Source organism: Scomber scombrus, chromosome 13 (assembly GCF_963691925.1).
Source record: "Scomber scombrus chromosome 13, fScoSco1.1, whole genome shotgun sequence".
Taxonomy (NCBI): domain Eukaryota; kingdom Metazoa; phylum Chordata; class Actinopteri; order Scombriformes; family Scombridae; genus Scomber; species Scomber scombrus.
The window spans coordinates 10,192,416-10,215,602 of NC_084982.1; the positions used below are offsets into that span (position 1 = coordinate 10,192,416).

General features: G+C 39.5%; 1 protein-coding gene across 1 annotated transcript in view; it reads left to right on the forward strand.

The window, feature by feature from the left end:
- The window catches only part of il1rapl1a (interleukin 1 receptor accessory protein-like 1a), a 137,611-nt gene that overhangs the window by 106,763 nt on the left and 7,661 nt on the right, over positions 1 to 23,187 (forward strand). Inside the window, exon 6 of the mRNA XM_062431597.1 lies at positions 19,115 to 19,247. Coding sequence (XP_062287581.1) covers positions 19,115 to 19,247 — 133 coding nt within the window. The remainder of the gene's footprint in view (positions 1 to 19,114; positions 19,248 to 23,187) is intronic.

A 23,187-nucleotide genomic window follows, 5' to 3' on the forward strand; every position in this document is an offset into this window, starting at 1 on the left:
CAATTCAGAGTGAACCATCTGCAATGATGACACTACATTAGGCACCCATGACTGGACCAAAGTGTGGGGAAAGGGTCTCCTCACTAGTCGAACTTTTTCTGGTCGATCCCAAAACACGAATAAAACAATCTGCTCAGCCACTTAAACGTATTACATGTGATGTGCTTGTTTCAGTTTTAGCTCCTGTGTGACTGGAGGCTTTCTATTGAAGTTGCTTTCTATTGCTCATTGCTGTTTTTTGTGTGGGGACGTTTGGGTGAGCTGCAGTTCTACTAAAGCAACTAGACTTTCACAAAAGTAATGGGACTTGTTATGTACTGTAGTCTTGACTAGAGACTTTATCATCTTACAGTTTGCATGTAGATCAATTAATGATGTTTGCCTTCATAATAAATATTCTTTGCAAATTCTGGAGAGTTGTGCCAGGTGATAGACTGACACCTCGTCCAGGGCATGCCTGCCAGGTATAGATAATGGATGGATGGATTGTCCTCGTGTATTCTTTTTGTAAGATGTTTCCTTAAAGGACATAGGGCAAAATCCACAACAAATGGATTGCACCCGCTAATAGCAATGTTAATTGCACCGTAATCTGATCCGTTTTAAGGTTTTATCCAGAGAAGATTTTGTGCTGATGATATGCCGGTGCATAGTCCTGCAGCTGAGTGCAATTTGCCCATGTAAGCGGAGTGGTTTCCAGTTTTTCAGTCTTTTCTCCTCATTTCAGCATAAAGATTGGTCCATAATGAAAAACTGCAGAGAGCAGAAAAGGCCTCAAATTTCACTTCTTTAATTAGCAGATATGCACACACACAGAGTTCAGTCACAGCTTTCATGTATGTTGCTTCTTTTACATCAACATAATAAACTGAAATGTCCAAATACTGATATTAATGTGACTCATGCAGGTCTGAAACGTGTTACATTAATGTCTGAATAATGTTCAGGTGTCTCTGAATGTATCCGGGATTTCACATAAAACATCAGTATGTTCTGTTTGTTGTCCAAAGCTGGCTGTGGGTCACAGTTGGCTGCAGCATCATACAGCAACTGATACAATAATTGGATCTCCAAATTGAGAAAGAGGCCATGCGCACTTACGCACGTGGCAGAGCAGTGATAACTTCATTAACACCAGATCAGTCAGGATCTGATGATTTATACGGTGGGATTCTTGGTAATAAAGCATCCCTTGAGGATGAACCCTAAGCTCCATCAGGACTGACAGGACATTTTCATTTTTATTTTTATTTTTAAGTAGCTGAAATTATTTTAAGTAGCCAAATGTCTGACTGAAGATTTCACCCTTGATATAATTAAATATCGATTCAGTATCATTTAAGCCTCAAGATTGAAGATTTGAATAAAGAGAGAGAGTGAGTGTGCACGCAATTAACACCAACTCTCTGAAGACGGTAGTAGTACCACCTTAACTGCGTTTGCAATTTGCGCTGGTCGTTGTGAATTAGACGGCTTTTGCAATGATGCATATTTGCATAGAAAGGGGCCAATTTTGCACCAAATGTATGAATATTACCTAATTTACATACATGCAAATGGATCAGGTGCACCATGGCACTACTTCCTCTGCAGCGCAATTTGCACCTGCCTTTCAACCTTTGCGGGGGTTGGTTGAATTAGACAGTATCTTTTAGTCTCATTTGAACTAGTTTAGCGGCTGCAAAAGAGGCGCAGTGCTTTTGTGGTTTTGGCCCATAGTCTAGAAAGAAGCAACTGCTGACTAACACTGTGTAACAGAGTGTGAAAAGAGGAAAGTTCTCTGTTTTTTTATATAAAAATATAGATAAAAATATAGAAAAAGAAAAAAAATGTCCTTCACTGAATGTTTCACTTTTTTTTACCCCAAGCACTTATATATTCTCCTTCCACATAAACAGTTTTGGAGGAGAGATTGAATAGAATTTTGTCTTGAAAGGGAAGCAAAGAGTGTTATTTTTGGAAATGTAACTTTTTAATTATTTAGAATTAGATGGACATTCTTTGATAAAATAGACCACTTATTCTGTTTCACACTGGGCACAACATAGTTGTTTGCTTTTTTTAATCCAAATTATTCTGTGCCAACCAGTTTTAACAGCCAATTGATGATCACGGTGTGTGCTTGTTAAATTAATTAAAAACAAATAAAATTGAATTAAATACGAGGCTTGTTGACCTCTCTTGCTCTCCTTCAAACCACTCAGCTCATTGTTAGAGTCACATTCTGGCTTGGACAATTAAAAACTTTAATTGTGTCTTGTTCATACACAGACAGGCTATTGGGAATCAACATGTAAATTGTCTTCATATGTATCTCAGCTGTTTGCCTTCTTGTTTGGATATTTCTGAAGATCTTCACTTAGAGTGAAAATATATATTTTGCAGTCCTGACACTCTTTCCTCCAATCATATCCAAAGAGACATAGTAATGCTGGCTTTGTGAAGAAAGAAAATTCACTAATGTTTGCCAGGACAAGGTCTCAGTAATTTTGAGACTGTGCTGATAAATTAATCTAATTGTGTGACTCAACAGATTATTCACTGTGTTGATATGTGTTTATTTTGTGGTTTTCTTTGTACATTTTCTTTAACAGTAGATTCATCCCTACATGACGGTTATTCAAAGTATGTACATGCCTGATGATTAATCATCAAATCTCCAATGACAAGAAAGCTATTCTGTCCTTCTCAATATTCAGTATTAAATCAACTGTAAAACGCACTGGAATCATAACACAGGTCTCATTGAAGAGTTGAAACTGAAAATATCAACTGGCTGACTGATCTGTGTGGTGGTTGGTTACCTCCAGATAGCAAGAGGCTATCAACATAAGGGGCCGTGCCAACCTCTTGGTCTTCTTCAGTATCCTACTGAATATTCCGCCTTTGTTTTACATGCATGTACGCTCAAGCAAAAACTAACACACACGACTGCTGGTAATGTATATTTCGGAGTATATCTCAGGGCTACTTGTCTCTAAAATGTATTACCACGCTGCCTCAGTGGTAATACCTGTCTCTTTATTGAATCAATTAGAGTCCACCATAAGGCACAGCTTCTGTTGTCACACACAGAATAATCATTCACACTTTCTCTGAGCCCAATGAGAGTGGATGAATGTTGGCTACTTTATACCTTAATGATGGATTGGTCCATACTCATAATTTATTATAGGGATGTCATCCATTCACCGGTTAATTTTGAAGAAAAGTTGTGACGTCAATTTCATTTGTTAGAGCTGTCCAGCAGTCGGCGGTCAGAGAGAGCTTCTCTGCCCTTGTTAGCTTGACTTTTAGCTCATCCCTCTTCACCTCAAAAGTATTTTCAGTGAATTTAGTCACAGTAGCTCTTGATGGCTTAATGTACCAAACTATCTCTTTCAATTTCTCACCCTCTACCCCACTGATTGGCAGCATATCAGTCTCAATCATTTGGCACGCCAACTGGGTGATGGCTTGATAACAAAATAACACATTATTATTACAAATAGATCATAGGATTAGCATGCTAGCCTAATAGTCCATTAGTTGTGTGACTTTACATCCGTGTTGTGAAATCTTTCAGAGCACACAAACACCGTAAACACATCTGTCACCTGCCCAGCACAGTGCTGTTAAACTGGAGAAACTGCAGCTACACCTCAATTTTATAGACTCTGTTGGCTACACACAGTTATGCTAACATTGCTAGCACTGCGAACTATCTGCTAGCCAGTCAGTGTCAGAGCATCTGTCTGAGATGTGTTTTTAAAACGTATTTTGCTGTCTTCACTCTCAGACGGAATTTGGGATTTTGTTAGTTTTTTTTGTTTTGTGTTAACATTGCTCTATGCTCCTTTTATGCTCCTTTTATGTGAAGCACTTGGTGTTTGTAATTTAATTTGTTGTAAAGCACTTTGAGCTGCATTTATTGTATGAAATGTGCTATACAAATCAAGTTTATTTCATTTTTTATTGTTGTATAATATGATATCTGATGTCAATATCTTCACTAAGCCAAACTCTACAGAGCTGTTATTTTTTCTATAAAGGAGAGGTGTCTGACATAAAGTCACTTAAAAGGTAGCATGACTTAAGTTCACATTGTGTGTTATGCAATGTAAATTTTACACAATATCAAATTTACAGTCATTATAAGCATGTGCATTAACAGTAGTGCTAAGTTGGCATGTGGTCAGCTCAATGTACAGTTAAAGACATTGCATATTTGCATGCTCATGTACACACATATGCATACAGAGTCTTCATTTTTTGGAGATAAGCCTTTTTTCTCTTTGCTTATAGATAAACTGGGAAGGCAAAGTGAACTTTTCTGTTACTATAGAAACCGGGTCCCAGTCATATTCTTTTAAAGTAATGATCCTCGGGGACAAAAGGAGGAAAGTGAAAATAGGATATGATGTGTTGCGTTTTGATGTCTTAAAAATAGGGTCCTAGCAAGAATTCATAGTTCAGATCATCATGAGGATACCCTGTAAGACTTCTAGAGCGTATTTGAAATCATTACAGTAACAGGACATTAAAGTATAAGGTTATGCTCAAAGTGAAAGAAACTGAGGAAAAATGAGTGATGAGTCATCACTGTAAGGATTTGTGCAGTGCAGCTAACTTAATCTCTTTTGGAGACAAGGAGACGCTGATTGATGCTGTGCTCCACCCTGGCATATATATTCTGTAGGAAGACACACACGCATGCAAACACTCACACAAATCAAGTACAGTCTACTTCTCACAGGAAATCATTGCAGTAATTAACGTCGTGCTCCCTCGTTGCCACTCTGATTGGCTGAAAATCATCCTAAGAAGCAGCTCTGCACAGTTCCCATAGGTATTTGCCAGAGTGAAATTATCTCAGCGCTTTTCAAGTACCAAGGGACATCATCAGCCTGTGTTAGTGTGTAAACATTTCTGTTTTCCCCAGCGCCCCTGTCCCAATGTCTCCAGCCCACTCGGCACAAGTCATTTGTCAGCCTTGATTTAGATTTATCAACACACAAGCCCCCTGCGGCTAGAGCTCAATCTGCACTCCCACTGAAAGAGCTCTGAATTTATCGGACATGCTCTTGGTGAATTTTGGGGTGTGGGGGAAGAGTTGTGATGGTAATGTGATGGAGGGAAACAAGAATCCAAAAAGTGTAACGGGGGAAAGAAAGAGATGACATGGAGGGGAAGGCGAGAGAGTGAAGTGTGAGAGGAGCAAAGAAAAAGACAGACAGAGAGGATGGGATAGTGAGGCCCATGTGTCTGAACTTAAAGGAGGTGAAGTGGTGTGTTGAGATTTGAGGGTCCGGTACCAAAAGCATAGGGTGAGAAGGAGGACGGAGTGCTAGATGTGCGATAAGAGGCTCAGGGGCTGGAGGTGAAGAGGGGTTGGCACCTCTTTGTGCAATGGAAAGGATGAGGGATGGCTGAATGTGTGTGTGGGGGGGTGTGTGCTTTGAGGAGAACAGAGAGAGATTGCAGGTAATGGAGAAAAAATAGGACAAGGAGGGTTGGGTGATGTTCAGAAGATAAGCCAAAAGCTTTGGTTAGAGGAAATAGCTAGATGAGCACCGGGAAAAGATGGCACGGAAAAAAATGTTAGCTGAAAAGCGGAGGGACGACATATCTGGAGGATAAAGAAGAGATACAGAGGGAAGTGAAGATATGTGATCTCTTCTTGCATAGTGAAACAAGATGAAAGAGAAATAGTAAATTAATTCCTTAGATCTGCTATTCTAAAGTCAGGCAACATGCATAAAGCCAGGGGTATGTGTAAAGCTCCAGAGAGAGTGCTAAAAAAAAAGAAAATCAGACATAATGTGCAATAAATTATTGCACTTCTTTACAAATGGCACGAGCAATTCTTGTCACTATTAATCTGCAAATTAGTGTAATGTATACTCTGACTGTAATTTATTCTTAATTGGTTTGAATGCATCAGCTTTCTCTCTAAAAGTCTTTCAGTTGTAACATAAACCTCAGCTATAAACCTATAAAGATAAGAGTTACAAGATATGAGTACAATAAAAATAGATTAAAAGAGATTTCTACAGTATTAAGAAAAGTGGGTTCAACTTCACACAATTATAGATTAACTGTCAAATAAGATTGTGCCTCATCACCTGTGAAGGGACAACACTACGGTAATTAATCTGCATAAGAAGTGCAATACAGTGAAAAAAAATGTTCCCAAGTAAAAAGGAGAAAATTCAGAACTTCAACCCTTATCCCAACAGTAAATTAATGGTTACCTACTCTATAGTTAGAGTTGCGAAGGAGGAGGTGTTATTTCAGACGCCCCTGGTTCTGGAAGTAAAATACTTTTCATTTTTTGTATTGACAATGTTAGAAAACTGGCAGTAGAAGCTCCTCCAAAGCTTGGTTGGGCATGAAACTAGCATGGTTGAATAATCAGCACAGAGGATGAGCAACTATGTGAAAATATCTAGTTGTCTGTTAAAATGTGAAAGGTACGAGCTTGTATCCATAGAAACCTACATACGTCCATCTAAAGGGCATTTTGGTAAGAAACATCTAATCACCAAAATTATGTCGTTCAAAAGTTTTTCGAACATTTAAAATTGGGAATACTTACTGAACCAGCAGCTCACTCTTATTCACAACTCCATTTTAAGTGTAAACACTATGTAACAATTTTTTGTTATTTCTAGGGTTGTGTATCAGTACCAAAATAAATAGATACCAAGTAGTATCGAAACGTCTCCTGTCAAACGTTCTTCGATTAAATGCGACATGTGATTGGCCCACTGCCACAGCAGCTACAACCCGTCTGTGGCGGTGAAGTCACAGTGAATTTGAGTTATTAGTTAAATGCATTTGTGTAAAAATCAAATCATTTAGATGTGAATGAGTGGTGGCATTTTATGCAATTTAATGCTTCTATTGACATGATGGGTATTGAATGAAGTACTCAACTGGTATCAGTATCACTTTAAGGGTGCTTGGATTGGATCTGTTATTGTAATTTTTTAAATGATACCCAGCCCTAGTTATTTCCTTATTGCTAATGCTTAAAAAGTATAGAAAATGAAAATGTTTCCCTTCGAACTTTGCTTTTGTGACCTGGTCAATGACAACAGGCAAACTTTCACACATGTTCATTTACATAAAATAGAGATTTGCATCACTATCACTAAGGCCAATGCAATACACATTTCGATGTATTGCCAACCATCTGATACATTAGCTACATTAAAACATACAAATTAAGCAACTAACAACGTGACACAATATTATTCACTGCTATTGTAATGCAGTGCAATTTGACACAACTTGATTGAGCACAATGCGATTAAGATGCAAAAAAATGATGCTATATGCAATTCAATATGATACAAAGTATTTTATTTTATTTCTCAAGCATACAAAAAAATCACAAATGAACTAACTCTAACCCTAACAGCTTAGGGAAGAGCAATAAAGCTAAATATCGAATTATTGGTCACATTTCTAAATAATACAGGCATAGGGTCTCTACTCACAATTATATATAAATAAATCAGGTGATGTTAAGATAATACATTAGAAACTATGCATCACAAGTTTGTCCCAATAATATCCATTACATAAACTAAACTCATTTTCAGAAAAAAAAAAAATTGCAACTAAAACAACAACAAAATAGCTACAATAAACAACCAACATACATGTACAGGATGATGGTCCAACATGGACATTTGTAGAGTAGATAAAACACGCCTGTCAACATTTATTCAGTCGCAGATCCGACGAAACTGTGGATGGAACAATGTCAGCTATATAGAACTCTGCCAGTTGCTACTAGCAACAGAATGTTCTATCCATTGTCATTAGCTTCTTTAACACTTTCTAAAAATGTATTTGTTGCTCATTACTCAATAATTTAGGCTTTTATAAGAACTGTGCTTCAATCGTTATGTCGTTATGTTATTGTTCCTGACGTCTTCTTTGTTTCTTTGATTAGTCCGCCATTTACTCATTCCATGTGTTGTATTCTGTTATGTTAGTCTTAGATTGAAGCACTGTGTATTACTTTGTATAACTGTTATTATCTGTGTTTGTATTCCGTTGACAGCAGCTGGCGTTGGTAGGTGCCTCTCCTGTCTCATTAACACCTCAGTAGTGGTTATTAAGGAGAGAGAACAAGTCATTCATTATTCTTTACCAGATCTTACATCCAATTTGCCATTTATCCCAACAATTCTTCAGCCACAAGCCTCTAAACTCTCAGGCCTCTCTTAACTCTAAACTTCACAGACTGAAAGATCTTGATCTTGTGTTACTTCTAAAAACTGTACTCATATTGAAATAGTATCACGAAAACCCTACCTTTCACATCTAACAATAACTCATTACATTTCCCTGTTAAAAATGATCACTGATCATCTTTGCATTGAAAGTTATAATGATATTTAGATCAAGAATCACTACTAAATCATTTGTTTATCATAATATTCTTTGTACAGTCCAACTAAAAAAGCTTCCACACATCCCACCCTGTTTTATTCGCAGACTACACCATTCATTTTATTTTAGAAACATGGTGCGATGAGGGATTTGGGGGTCCTTCTTTTGACAGAAGACACATGGCACAAGTGTGTGACGGATATGATAAAGTCCACAATGACACTCATGTTGATATTGGATGGTCTGGGTTTGTGTGACCTGTGCCTGGTTTGTGAGCTCTGGTTTTGATTGAGTTAGTCTGATCGAAGTTAGTATTCTGGTTAGTGGGTCAGCGGCAACTCTTGGGCCGTTTCATTAAAGTGACGTTCCTCGTCAAGTGTTCAAATCACACCATTTAATTGGCCTCCAGCCCCCTGGACAGGGGCCAGTTACAGCTCTCTTTCTCTGATCCTCTGCATGTCTTCTTCTTTTCTCTCCACCTTTTTATTTATTTTCCTTTACGTCATCATTTTCATCATTACAGATATTAACATAAATTCTCATTTTCTAAATATTTTCTTGGCCAGTGGCAAACCTTTCAGCAGGTAAAAGTACTCTTGATTTCTCACTCGGAAGGCAGTTTATAGAAACATGACACCCGGTGTCACGGACATTCTCTCTCATTTTGACCATAAATGGAGATTTCACATGAACCCACAGTAGAGAGGAAAAGCGGTCCCCAAACCCTGGTGTTTAAATGAAAGAAGCATAAAAGAAAAGGCGGGTGTGGAGCCTGCAGCGATGATATGACATGAGCAACAAAGACAATTTGTAAGAGAACAAGACGCAGTAGTCTCAAAATGCCTGAATTACAGTATACCAGAGTACAAAAGGTTAGAGAGGCAAAGGGTTCACAACATGAGTGAGCTGTGGTGTGTTGAGGAATTTGATTTATTTTTCCATTAAACACACATATTGTCATGGGATATGGACAAGGCTTAAAATTGAGGAAGGGATGGGGTACTGGCACTTGTTGCATGTTGATCCCTCAGTTGGTATGAAATCGCTTGAAAGATAAAAGAGCATTATTTAGTTCATCATCACATCATCGCATAATCCCCCACAGTTCCTTTCATGGTATAATGTGCCTCTGTCTTCCGCTGCCTCGGACAGAGCACCTATTATGTCATCAAAAGGGGACGATTAGCAGACGAAAGGGGAGATGAAAGCGAGGGCACCAACTACCTGTTCACAAAGGCCGTAATTTTTACCGGTAATTAAAGGCTTACATTTCCCTGACGGATCATCAGGGGCCACGGAACAAATGGGGAGAAGGAGCGACAGAGAGGAAAAGAAGCAGGATTCTCCTCTGTTAAAAGCTCTCAGGCTTGTAATGGTAATTAAGGGCTTGTCTCGGGAGAGGGGACGATATTAGAACAGAAGAGAGGCTGAGGTGGTAGGGGGGTGGGCCCCAACTCTTTCATGTTCTCATCGCCCTTACTTATGCCTCCACTTATTCTGCCCAAATCCTCCAATCCGCTCTTTCACTGTACTTCGCACCCCTCCAATTCCCCCACCTCACACCGACCTGCAGTTCTCCGCAATGCAGAGTAAAAAGTAATCAGTTCAGCCTATCGTCATTGTTCCACATCTGCTCACCGCTATACCATGAACAAATAGCTACATTTATACATAGGCCTGATTTGCAGGTATTGTAATGTTTTCAAAACACCGCTAACATGTTCTGGCTTTGTTCACTCAGAATTTGGCCTTCCTCCAAATTAGAGTAGACATTGATTGCTGGCAGAAATCCACTGAGGCCCTAATGTGGCACAGTACCTGTCTTTAGTTTCCGTCCTGGAAGAGCCTGCAAAGCTGCTCCTACCTGTCACAGTAGATGTTGTCATGGTAACCTGCAGGCCGCTACAGAAAAGGAATGTTGATAGACATATTTGGACTTTCTGAGCTCAACACCCCAATACCTGATACAACCAGAAAACAGTAAAACACACCTGCCTGGCTACGACTCTCTGAAGATGCCCCCTCCTGTACTGAGAGATGAGCCTGGACGATGAAGCTGGATCAGATATTTTTAGCGATGGGGACTGTAATGAGAATGTCAAGGAATCTCTAGTTATTTTTGTTGATGCTGACCAGCTGTCATTCACCAGTCTTTTTCTCATTTCTTCATTTAAAAAAATAAATATTTAAATCATCAGATTTACACACACACACACACACACACACACACACACACACACACACACACACACACACACACACACACACACACACACACACACACACACACACACACACACACACACACAATTCATCTCTCTCCCTTGCCCTTACCCTGAGCTTGTGTGTATTGTGAAGGTGTGCTGCTTAGTGATTTCAGGAATGAATGTACTTTACATCAGAGAGCATGCAGAAAATGTATGTATTATCATATGCAACATGCACCAGGGGGTTTCTTCACTGCCACTTCAACAATCATTTTTAACCAAACAGATGGATGCACATCCCTTTGCTACACTGAGCACACATGCAGGTAAATACAGACACACACAGTACCTGAAAGCAATCTCAAATATACCACAAAGTACGTGTCTATCTAAAGACCATTTGAAAAATATCGTAATTTTGTTGTTCACAGCCGCATGGTTCTATTTATTGCTTGTCTTTCTCTCTCTCTTTTGCTCTTATCCATCTTGTTTGCAGAAAAGGGATTACACAGTACCATGTGCACTTTTTCATGCGTGTTTCACACCTTGTGGGGGAAGAATTGTGACTGACATGACTTGTATCAGATTCTCCTGCAGCGATATCCACAGGAAATCTTCACAAACATGTTTTTCTCTCTCTCTCTGTCTCTCTCTCTCTCTCTCTCTCAGACACACACACACACATTCACATGTACACACATGAGCACTGCCTGCTTAGCCATTTTAATTAACGCTTAAAATAAAAAACTCCAAACTCTGAAGTCTCTGTCAAAAGCTAGGCTGTATAATATTACTGTTTTGGGTGAGAGCTTTGTAGAGTAACTCTACTCGTGTGACCTTCTATTGGTCTTAGTTTTCTAACTCTCCTTAAAGTCCCAATTTATGAACCCAAGCTAGAAACAAGATTGCTGTGTCTGCTAGGTTTTAAGTTGGACCATCTTGGCTTTTGTGACACCCCTCTGTTTTGCTGCTCTTGTTACTGCTGTTTTCTGTCTGCAGGAGCAGATTCCTGATTAGTAGGCACACTGATCAGCATGAAGGGACACACCTGGGGCTGGTGTGCACCATGTATAAAGCCACAGAAGCTGCCAGTCCAGTCTTTTTCCTCTCCCTGACACGCTCCTGTGTTGTTTTTCTTACATACATTGCATACAACACCCATACTCACTTATCCACTCCCTACATGACTGATTTTAAAGACTAACCCTACCTTTATGTTGTTTTCTGTTAATTTTGACGACTTTGTTTTGATTGCTTTTACGCCATTGAATACCCATGTGACTCCCCTTTTCTGCCTCAGTGTAGAGCTGGGCTGTAACACTTTCCATCCATGTCTCAGCCAAAGTTAAAACAAGGCTGCCTGAAAGTGGTAAAGCATCAAGTGAATGTCACAGTGACCACACTATAACCAAAATGTGCAGTTAATGACAATGAATAAAATAATGGCAACTGGCAGCAAACAAGATACAAATACCCTATAGTTTATTTTTATTTTTATACTTTTATAATAGCAGATGGTCATAGTTCCGGAACTTGAGATGAACGTATGTGAAAATGCTCCGTGAAAGCTGATCAGCAAACAGCCGTTCGTTCCATAGACTTCATTGGTAAGGTTTTTCCAAGGGTTGTTCATGTTGTCCTCTCACACGAATCAGATAACGATTTCATAGAGAAGATTTCATTTAGAGAATAAGAACAAGAAAAATAAATGAAATCCAATAACTATGGTTTCTTTACATGAAGCTGGTGGAAGTCTGCTAAGGGACAACTTCCAACAGCTGGCCAATCAGAACAGAGTGGGCTCATCGGCATGGGCACCTTAATGAGACAGAAGCAAAAACGGATTGTTTCGGACAGAGGCTGATCTGAGGGGCTGCATAAAGGGACAGGATAAAAAAAATAAAGAGTATTTTTAATGTTAAGTCATGCAAAGGTATTTCAGTAGAGCGCCAGAATATAAATAAAGACCTGGGAATGTACTTGATATGTCTATATATATTTGCACTTGGTCCATCAAAATTGTAATGAGCAAGAATAAGTAGATGTCTAAGCCTATGCAAAGTAAGACATCGTACCGCAATTAACAATGCTCTTAAAAATGAAACTACTTTTGCCACTAGACAAGGTGGGGGGAACAAGGAGATGACGTACTCAGCTGTTTCCCTTGGTAACCTCTTCTTTGGATTAGTACACAGAGAGAAGACTGGTGAGAACAGGCAGCCCTGAGGATGTGATTTGATGTTAAGAGGATACTGTTTTTGTCACATTATTTTCATTGTCAACAGTAGACACTTTTTTTGCATCCAAAGCTGCCTCCTGCATTCGACAGTTTGCAGAACTGAGGGGTTGGGTTGAACTGAAATTATAGTTGCAGATGAAACACGTGAGCAAAGTGATTTCGGGGGTAGGAATATACCGTCATGTGTTATTGCTTCTTGTGCCAGACTTTGCCCTGCCTTGAAATAGAGCACTAATAGAACATTGGGTTGTGCTGAAGACCAGAGTGTGTTATGAAACATCAAACACACTCTGGCTATGACTTATTCAAAAAGCACTCGGAATAAAACATGTTGGTGGCTGTCACACACAAAATCAACTCTGCTCCAAGCATGTGAAAGACAAGGAACCTATTCAGTGGATTATAATAGAAAGAGACGAGACAGAGAAGACAGAAATGACATTTACATCCACGTTTGTGTGTCTGTTGGTTTATAATCATGTTTGTATGCGCATGGCTTTTTTTGTTTTTTGCTGGCTGTCTGTTCATTCATCTGCCCTTCTGTCTGAGTATCTGTCAATCTCACTGTGTGCTGTGGGCATCTATGCTGAATTTTGGACAGCATCTGCAGAGTGTTGTTTTTTTTCTGTGCAACGTCTGGTTTCCTCTCCTCTGGCTTGGAAAGTATTCCTCTGTCTGAATCTAAGTTTTTGTTCTGTGAAGCCTAATTAAACCAAATACTGTAAAATCAGCTACTGTAAGCATGCGCTGTGAGTTGGGGTGAATCAAAGCACAATTCAAGTGATAGTCTCACCAGTCACTCACTTAGTCATTTCCTCAGACTGATTCATTCATTCATCTGGCCACACAATAACCACAGGACCCACTTCAGGGTTAGCATGTGTTCCTCTAGCCTTCATTTCTCTATGTGATTTCTAATTATGATTAATTTTTGGACAGCATGGTGTCACCTTCTGTTTATATCCATATTTGCTGTGAATACACTCAGGGACATTCAATAAGTGCATTCATGAATGCAGTTCTTATAAGTTGCTTTAGACATAAGCAAAATAAATGTAATGTTATGTGATGGGCATAGTACTGCGGGCAATCTCGCTGACAGTATCATGCTACTTCACTGATGAACAGTTGGTGGCAGTCAACAAATATAGCAGTGCACAAATGAAAGAAGGAGGAAAATTGTGATGGAAAAGCATTCAAAGTGTTTATAGACTTCACACATGCACACTATGTTTTTTTGAGAAACAGGAAATGTAAACATAACTTTGCTTGTTTGCAGTAATACTCCACAGGATAGCTTTAAGTTGCTCTTTAAACAAGAGATTTATTATTTCGTTAGCATTCAAAAACTACATACCCTATGAGGCTTTGGCAGCACTCGAGAAGAAGATTCATGAGATATGGTTTTGTTCAATTCTTACAAAATAATCATGTCATATTTGTTCAAATAATGAGGTAAACTCGCCAAAAATATGGAAGGAAATCCCAGTTTCAGCTTTTCAGACTGACCGAATACAGTATTGTATGAGAATTAGGGCACACACAATATCAGATTTTCCCTACACAATTATCATGGGCAAAATAATTCACAATAACGATATTATCGCAATATATATGGAAGATATATTTGAAAAATATATATATATTGATGCTGTAAGTATATAATATGTTGGGGGAGGGGGTACAAAGTGAAAACAGAAAGAAACAGTAATAATTTAAGAGGTGCTGTGTTACACGATATTATCACGTGTGTATTATTAACATGATATCATTATTTAGTTTTTTAAAATATCGTCAGTACAGATATATCACAACACCACTGATGAGAATATAGTTTTGTGCTACAGAGGCTCTGGGAACAGAGGATAGTCTACAATAGGGAATAGAGTCTTTGATGCTCTGTACAACATGACCTATCAACTCCTATGCACACCCAGTTATAATTAGGTTCAAGAGTTATTCTTTCAAATAATACTGTCCTCTACCACGTATTCATCTGTAGCTTTCAGTGGACCAGAGTAGGAAGTCTGTAAGACTCTCAGAGGATCTGGGTTGAAATAAAAGAGAGGGTAAATAAAAATATTTGATTAACAATTTAGATTATAAAAATCTAATAGTGACAAAGTCTCATTTCCACCAGGTGCTGTGACCAACTCTCAGCCTTGGGGAGGATGTCAATCACTCCCATTACATGGATTTGTTCCACACCCACGCATGCGTGAAGGCAAAAACAACACAAAGATATGCTCGTATAAAGAGCACACTTACTCATGCTCTAGTGCTGTACAAACCTTTGACTCAGCAGGGGATATTTTTCACACTGAACCTTGCCAATTCTTCTGATAGCACATTTATTCGTGAACTTGAAACAATGATTTTTTTTTTTTGAGATTTCACTTAATATCTGAAAGGAGGTTATTTGGGAATAAGATTTCCTGTGATATCTGATTTTCATTATGAGTCTCTTTTTTTAGCAGTGTGTTGTATTGTTTTCACAATATTGAAATCTTACTGTAACAAAAAAGTCACTGTCACGGCGACTACAGCAGATTATTCACGACACAGAGTGATACACAAGTATACAAATGTCTTGTGAGGGTAGCTGTGTTTCCACGTGGCCATCTTTTTTTAAAAGGTGGATAAAGTCTCTTCTTCTGATCTCTGCTTTGTTGGACCAACACGTTGTTTGGGAAAAGCCAAAGTTTGATCAAGTTTTAACAGGTGAATATTCTTCATGCTGCTGGGATCAGCTCCTTAAATCCAAAGACTGACATACACAGACATGCTCACATCTTTATGATTGTCTGGTCTGAGATCTGCCTGCACATTTGCACAAAAGTTACCACCTCAACTACTGTAATATGATACTGTCTCAATGAGGACTAGTTCAAGTTGAGACACCATTTCTTTGAGTCATCAGAGGCTACAAACTTCTCTAAGAATATTACAGATTATAATAATAATGAAACTAGTGTGACTTTGACAAAAGGAAAGAACAGAGAGATTTCAAAAGCTGCTCCTCCTACCCTGTAACACGATAGTGTGCAAATTATTCACCTCATTGTTCCAGTCCTGGTTAATAGTCTTCCTACCATCTGCTCCCATCTGCTCAAAGTTTAACCGGCTCGGCATCATTGTAGTGCTGGCTCAGAGGCTAATGACAGAGTCATGCGAGCTGTATGTAAAACGGTCTTCTCTCTACGCCTGGCTAATATTTGTATGTCTTTTCCAACAGCCTCCTCAACTGCTCTTCATCCTGCCAATTCAAATTGCAGCTGCAATTACAGGCTGTATGTGTAACACCAGCCAGGAGAGAATAAGTGGTATTTTAAATATATTTGCTGTTGTTTCACCTGTACCCTGGAAGGTTGTGGAAATAAAGGAAGCGGACTTGCTTTGACCATGGGTGTATTAAAACATGTATTAATAATGTATGAATATGTAGCAGAGTCATCCTTGCTGCCAATGTATCCCCATGGCTAAATGTGGTACAGCAACAAAAAAAAACAAAAAAAAGAAAATCTCCTGCAGCCCAGAAAGCATTTTCCCCATAGACCACTGCAATAAAAGACATGTCTGTAAAAATGTTGCTAGGATATCTTTAATAGCACACAAGATTAATTTTTTAATTTTTTTAAATAATTGTTGTTTTTTTTAAATATAATTTGTTTTTAATAATATGAAGTTTTTTAATATGTGTGACATCTCAATGTAAAAAGTCATTTGTGTGTCTAATAACTAAGAAGACAAAAATTCTGTCTTTTTTTTGCCTTTTTTTGGTCATATGTACTGGATGAGCAACTGTCAGTGAAATGAATGGTCATCATCTTGCAACATAATATCCAGCTCTGTTGTAACAGCACCCACCAATGTTTGTGGTGGTTGAAGAAGTAACAAATGTGGACTTGAGAGCATTTGGGGGAGTGCTGCACCTGGATTAGATCTAGATAGCATGAGGCCTTCGACAATTTCCTGTGATTCCCGGTGAGCTTCCTCCCCAGGCAGCGGCTACTGGCAGCATGACATTCCTGGTTTGCAACTGATCTGTGGGATAAACTAACAGCACAAGGGAGACTGATAAACAGAGGTCAAGCGAAATGCTGCATCTGCGTCACACACAGAAATACACAGTTGTACAACGTGTAATTTGCACAGTATGGTTACCTGTTTGCTGTACAAATTATAAAGTCTGTTTTTACACTTAAGTATTGCACCGAAACCTTTGCGTGTGTGTGCATATGAGTGTAATCACACACGGGAGGTTTCTATTTCGTAGGTACAGCATGTAGCCTTTGTAGAGCCCGACTGTGCACAAATACCAAGCTGAGAGTGGCTGTTGAACTTTGGAAAATGTCAGCCGCTGCTCCTCACAGACACTACTATCAGTTCATTGCTGGGTGTCCTCCTGTCCTCCTGGCCTGCACTTAAAACTTTCCTTGTGCTGAGAGTGACCTACTGAAATCTTTTGAAGCTCTGTCTGTGTTGTGGTGTGGGCAGGAGGAGCACAGGAGATGCATGCCCCTAGTTCAAACAAAAACAGTCTTTAAGAAATAAAGTTACCAGTTTTTCTCTGAAAACATGTGTTCCACAGGTCACAGACAGTGGCTTTGTAGAAAAAGGTGCAGAGCTGTTAGTGGTGTGCGATGGGTTCAAGGACGATCACAATAAGTGGCTGAAAAATGTAGTAAATCCCTGTAAATGTAATTCAGTCAAGTAAAACAGTCCTGTTGTAAATCCTTTAACATTTTGTTTGGGCTGTGTCAAAGAGGAGTGTATGCAAATACATATATAGTTTTATTTATGTGTGTGTGTGTGTGTGTGTGTGTGTGTGTGTGTGTGTGTGTGTGTGTGTGTGTGTGTGTGTGTGTGTGTGTGTGTGTGTGTGTGTGTGTGTGTGTGTGTGTGTGTGTGTGTGTGTGTATACGTATATATATAGTAGTATATAGTAAAGTCCTGTAGTTTCCTCCTACATGTACATATATCCTGCACTAGGCTGTGGGGAGCTGTCCATGGTGCTGTAACATGCCAAGCATTAACAACAGTTTACCTTTCAGTCACGCTCATACATCCTGGGGGAATGCGTCCATCCTTCCCCCCCTGTGTGTTTCTCCCAGTGTTTCCCGAGTCACATGCCTGGGAGCCAGTCACAGCACCAGCTCTCCTGAGAGGAGCATCCTCTCTACCATACACTACACTGAATTATAAGCCTTCCTCGTCTCTCTGTTGTTTACATGTTGCTGTGTGGTGCACTGAGAGGCAACAGCATGTGATTGCTGCACCCCAGGCCTTTCGAGAATGCCACTTCAGAGGAATGTAAAATAAACATGTGCCTAGTACATGCCAACAGTGCCTTATCTTTATAATATGCGCATAGTTCATGGACACTGAAGGTCTTGCATCTGTGGCAAAAGGCCAACTTATGCCAACTTAAATCATGCTGCACTAGTGCTGCATTCAACAATTGTGTATTCTTGTTATCTGCCTTATCAGTTATTTTGCACCTTTAATTTCTCTCAAATAGGAAAATAACACCACCTGTATTATCTAAACCAAACCTTTTTTTTTAATTGGTACATGTAGTATCACCTTTTCTTTTACTTGTCCTCTCTGTTGAACCCAGGAGATAATCACTTCACAGAACAAAGACCCTTTTGGTTCCTCACAGACAATTATTACACCTTCCACATATAAACTCTCAACCAACTACAATTGTTGACTCCTGGCCTTCCTTCACATTCAGCAGCAGCTTTAAATGAAATAACATTATTGTCAGCCTCCTCTCACCTTCCTTTCTCCCATGGATACACAGTCTCAAGGGGCGTTTTAAGAAGCTCTTGACTGCCCTCGTGTGTTCAGTACAGTTCACCAGCAGTCATATCAGTATACGTGTGTGCTATTGACATGAAGAAAGCTTCTTCTGAGATCTAGCCTGTCTGCTTTAATCACAGCTGTATATCCCTCAAGATGAGTGAACGTCTAAGTGTTCAACGTACACGTCCACTCATGGGAACACTTTTGATGTGAATTGTGTGCAAGGTCAGTGTGTGTGAGTATACGAATGTGTGCGCAAGCGTATGTGTGTAATGCACAGTCGACAAAGAATTGTAAATCTTCATGTTTCCTACAAAATAACATGAAGAGTTTCTGTTGATGTCACTGACTTTGAAGGCGGTGGTATGAAATGATGCGATCTTTTATGGGCCACGCACATGAAACACACACCTTTAACGAGCCAGCAGGACTGTCAAGCATGACAGCGTGTCATCTCCTGTCTTTGCAGGAAGTGCTTTGAACCTGACTTGCCGGGCGTTTTTCGGATACAGCGGCGACGTCAGCCCGCTCATCTACTGGATGAAGGGAGAGAAGTTCATAGAGGATCTGGATGAAGAGAGAGTCCAGGAGAGTGAAATCAAGTAAGAAACACACAGCTGGAGTTGAAATCATTCCATCAAGCATGGCAGTAATGAATAATGATAATGAGAAATTCACTTGAAAATATCAAAGGACTGACGGTTTTGCATGTTTTAGCCCATTAACTCCAAATTGCATTACACTAAACCGACCATTTCCCTAAGATTTATTCCCTCCCTTCCAAGCAGCTGCTGGTTTCATTTTATTTTGTTACAGTATGAACATCATGCTTTTTTAAAATGACATTATTTCATTATTATTCCTGGAAATTAATTTGTGGGCAGGTGGAAATCCCAGCATAACTCACAGGTGTCACATTTATATCATGATAATCATCCTCGATGCTTCACAATGTTTGTGATGTTGTGTCTTGGATAGGAAACTTTGTTTCAACAGTTGACTCTCAAGTCAGGGATGTTGGAGTGTCCTTGAATGCATCAAAAAAGAGGGTTTTCAAAACAGCTCTTTTGTGCATCTGCACTACCAGCTCTGACAAAAACGTGTTTAAAATTAATGAATAAAGGTGTAGAAATGTAGGTTGTGATGGAATATCTGTCTCAAGAATGTTTCAAGCCACTGCAAAATGATGTTTGTAGCATATTGAAATATTCTGCTACATCGTCACTATGGAAAATATATAATGTTCCTTAAGATTATTGAATGAAATGAACTCTCTTCTCTTAGGTCCATGCCATCAGTGCTATCAGCTGGTCTCATTGGACAGGGAAAGTCCAGGATTTTGTTGCTCTGATCGCCACCTGTTTTAGTTTTAGTGGAGCATTACTGGCATGATCTTTGGAATAAAAATGTTTTGTCAAAGCATAAAAAAACAAAAAGCAAAATTACTGTTATTATTATAAATTATATATTAAATAATTACACATGAATGATACACGAACACACCAACCTGTCATAAGAATGCATCTCTTGCTGTGTGGCACACAGTTATAAATTAACTTGTCAGTTTAACTGTTGATTGTTTCTCCAAGTACTGTAGAGTTTGAGCTTGTTTTTTCTGGAGTTTGGGGAAGAATTCATCAGTTTTTTGTAGACAGTGGTAGCCATATGTACATCCATTTCAGTTGTTACAACACACAACAAACAGTTTGTCTCTAACTATTTCTTTCCATGACATGCAACTTCTTTTTTCTTCTTCACTCCTCTTTAACTTTCTGTTTGTCTGCAGCAAAACAGGATGCACATGTGTTGGTTTTATACTCCCCACTACACTAAGATATACAAATATGTTTACAGAATAAAAAAGTCTGTGCCCTGTTTTCCATCCTCATACATGTACATCTTTTCTTTTTTGCATGTTTAAAGCATTTAAAAAAGATAGTTTATGCACCTTGCCTGCTCGCCTCATCTCCTACCAGCCTAACATTGTAAAATCTGTCCAACAAGCCTCCCTTCCAGGCATCTAAGACATTTAAAACAAGCTCATTTCCGTGTCTCTCCCTCCTTGTGGTGTAACACATTTAAACAAGTCCATTCCCCAGCCCATGTGCATGTTTCCCATTAGGGCTGTTTGGAGAGGCTGCAGCTCTGGGGAGACAGCCCTGTCAGATGGTTAACAACCACCATTTTTCACACCGCAGCCACTATCGCTATCTCCCTCGCTGCACGCACCCATAGCAGCATGCAGATTGGCCATGGGGAGCTGGGAAGGGAGGGGAAAAGGTGGAGAAAGAGAGAGTAACAAAGACACATACTATGTGGTTATGAGTTTGTTTGTGCACTGAAAAGAATATGCAACAGAACCAGATTTCATTTTAGCCACAGCTCTCCTGTCTTTCTCTCTCTCTGTCTCTCTCCATTACTCTTCAACACAAGGATTCCCTGAGGGGTTATCTTTTCAATAATTCATACTGATATTTCATGCATCAGATCAATAATGTATTTGATCGTACACTTTCTGTTGCTGATGCTGCTACCTCAGGCTTTTTTACATCCGGCCAATGCCTTAGATTTACTTACATAAAGTCAGCCAGATATATGGACCGGGCAAAGATGGGGAGCGATGGAGAGAAGAGATAGGAGAAACTAAACATGAACAAATTTGTGCTTACCCTGCAGACAAGCTGTCTCTCTTCAACATGATACAATGGGCACGTTTCTAAGGGTTACCTCTCTTCTTCAGCCTGGCACTCGCACACTTTTAGCTTTATTACTAATGCATCAGCGGCCAAACTTGAGCTTAGAGGAGAGCACTCATACCTTGGGAGTTTCTGCAAGCATTTATTTACCCAACTCTCAGCCTATTGATTTGGGGGAGCTCATTTCTATGGTAACCCAGGTCCATAAATTCTCATTTGTGCAAACAGGGACAGGGCTATTGTTGTTATCATTGCACGGATGACTGGACATTAGCATAGCATGCAGAGATGAATAAATTAGCAAAACAAATCTCGCTCAGTATAATAAAGGACCTGATCGATAATGTTATTGACCTAATTCAATTGGTGTTTTGCAGGTGTACGTTGAATTGAATGAATAAAAGGAATGCATTAGTTGGAAATCGATCACTAAATGAGCAAACACAGAGGTTTCGCTAATGAGCAAGTAAGAGAAAATGAAAAGAAAATGTGCCTGCAACAGCCCGAGTTTCAGAACACGTTCACAATTCACTCATTCGGTTAAATCTATATTGATAAACTCAGTCACCCAAAGAAAAGTAGAGGAATTTTACATTTATAAGATTTACATGGAGTACTACAAATTTGACACTTGCTTAACACATTTTGGAACATCTTCCAGTTATACAGAGTCTGATTGAAACTCACTCCTCAGCCCACATGTTATGAGCTGTCTTCCAGGTCTGACCGTGCTCTGTTTCTTGACCTTGTTATCCACCTACTCTAACTTTCAGTCCTCATCATCTCCATTCGAAGCTTATGTATTACAATGATGGTCCTTATCCATCACGTTGTGTGGCAGCAAGCTATGCTGGCTCATATACTGTAAAAAGGGAGGCTTCAAAGAAACCCACCACTCCCTGGAGAGATATGAATTATTCCCGTGCCTCCTTCTCCCAGCGCTCCAGCCTCCAAACATTGCACAACAAACTCAGCTGAAACTACAAATATCATCAGCAGTGCCTCAGTCTCTCTACGCAAAGCTCATGATACACTTTCAATTACTGACGCCAAATCTCCCCAACAAGCTGTCCTTATGTGCAGTTTATCGGCTTGAAGGCGTGAGAGAAGAGAGCTGCTTGAGAGTCAACATCCCCCTACACACACACACACACACACACACTTCCCTCCTTTCTCATCTTACTCCTCCTTCTCTACCACCTGCGTAGCCTTTATTAGCACATGCAGTTGATGACACAACGCCCCCCTGCACACACAAACAGAGGAAATCTCTTTATCATTTGCACTCCTCCAAAGTGTCATTTGTGCTGAGGGTGCTGTAAAAAGTGGGCTAAGTAGTGTGTCTAAGGTATGAGGGAGCATTATCTCCCCATTCTCTCCTCCATCAGGCTCAACCAGCCCAGCGAGGGACACTCATTTACTTTATAGAATATTACTTTCTCTCCTCTCTCCGTTACCATGGCAGCCGCTATAAAAAGATTTTCTTCTCATCGCCATTGTTTGATCCCCCCCACCCCCACCACACCCCTCCACCCTCCCCTGCTGAGGAAGAGTCCTTATTGATTTTCATTTCTCATATGTTTTGAGTGCAGAGAGAGAAATTAACATACCATGAAGTACTTACAGTAAAAGTGCCTCGCTGAGATGCAGATTACAGAAACACGCTCACAGGCTTTTTCGTCATTTAACCCTTGTGTATTGCAACACAATATGTTCTGTGATTGCTGCATTCCAGATCATGACTCTTAAAGCATCACACATGCTGCCTGTTATCACATTCACATGCACTGATTATATATTTTCTATACAAACAAAGGGAACATGCCTTATTTATTTACTGTTTCCA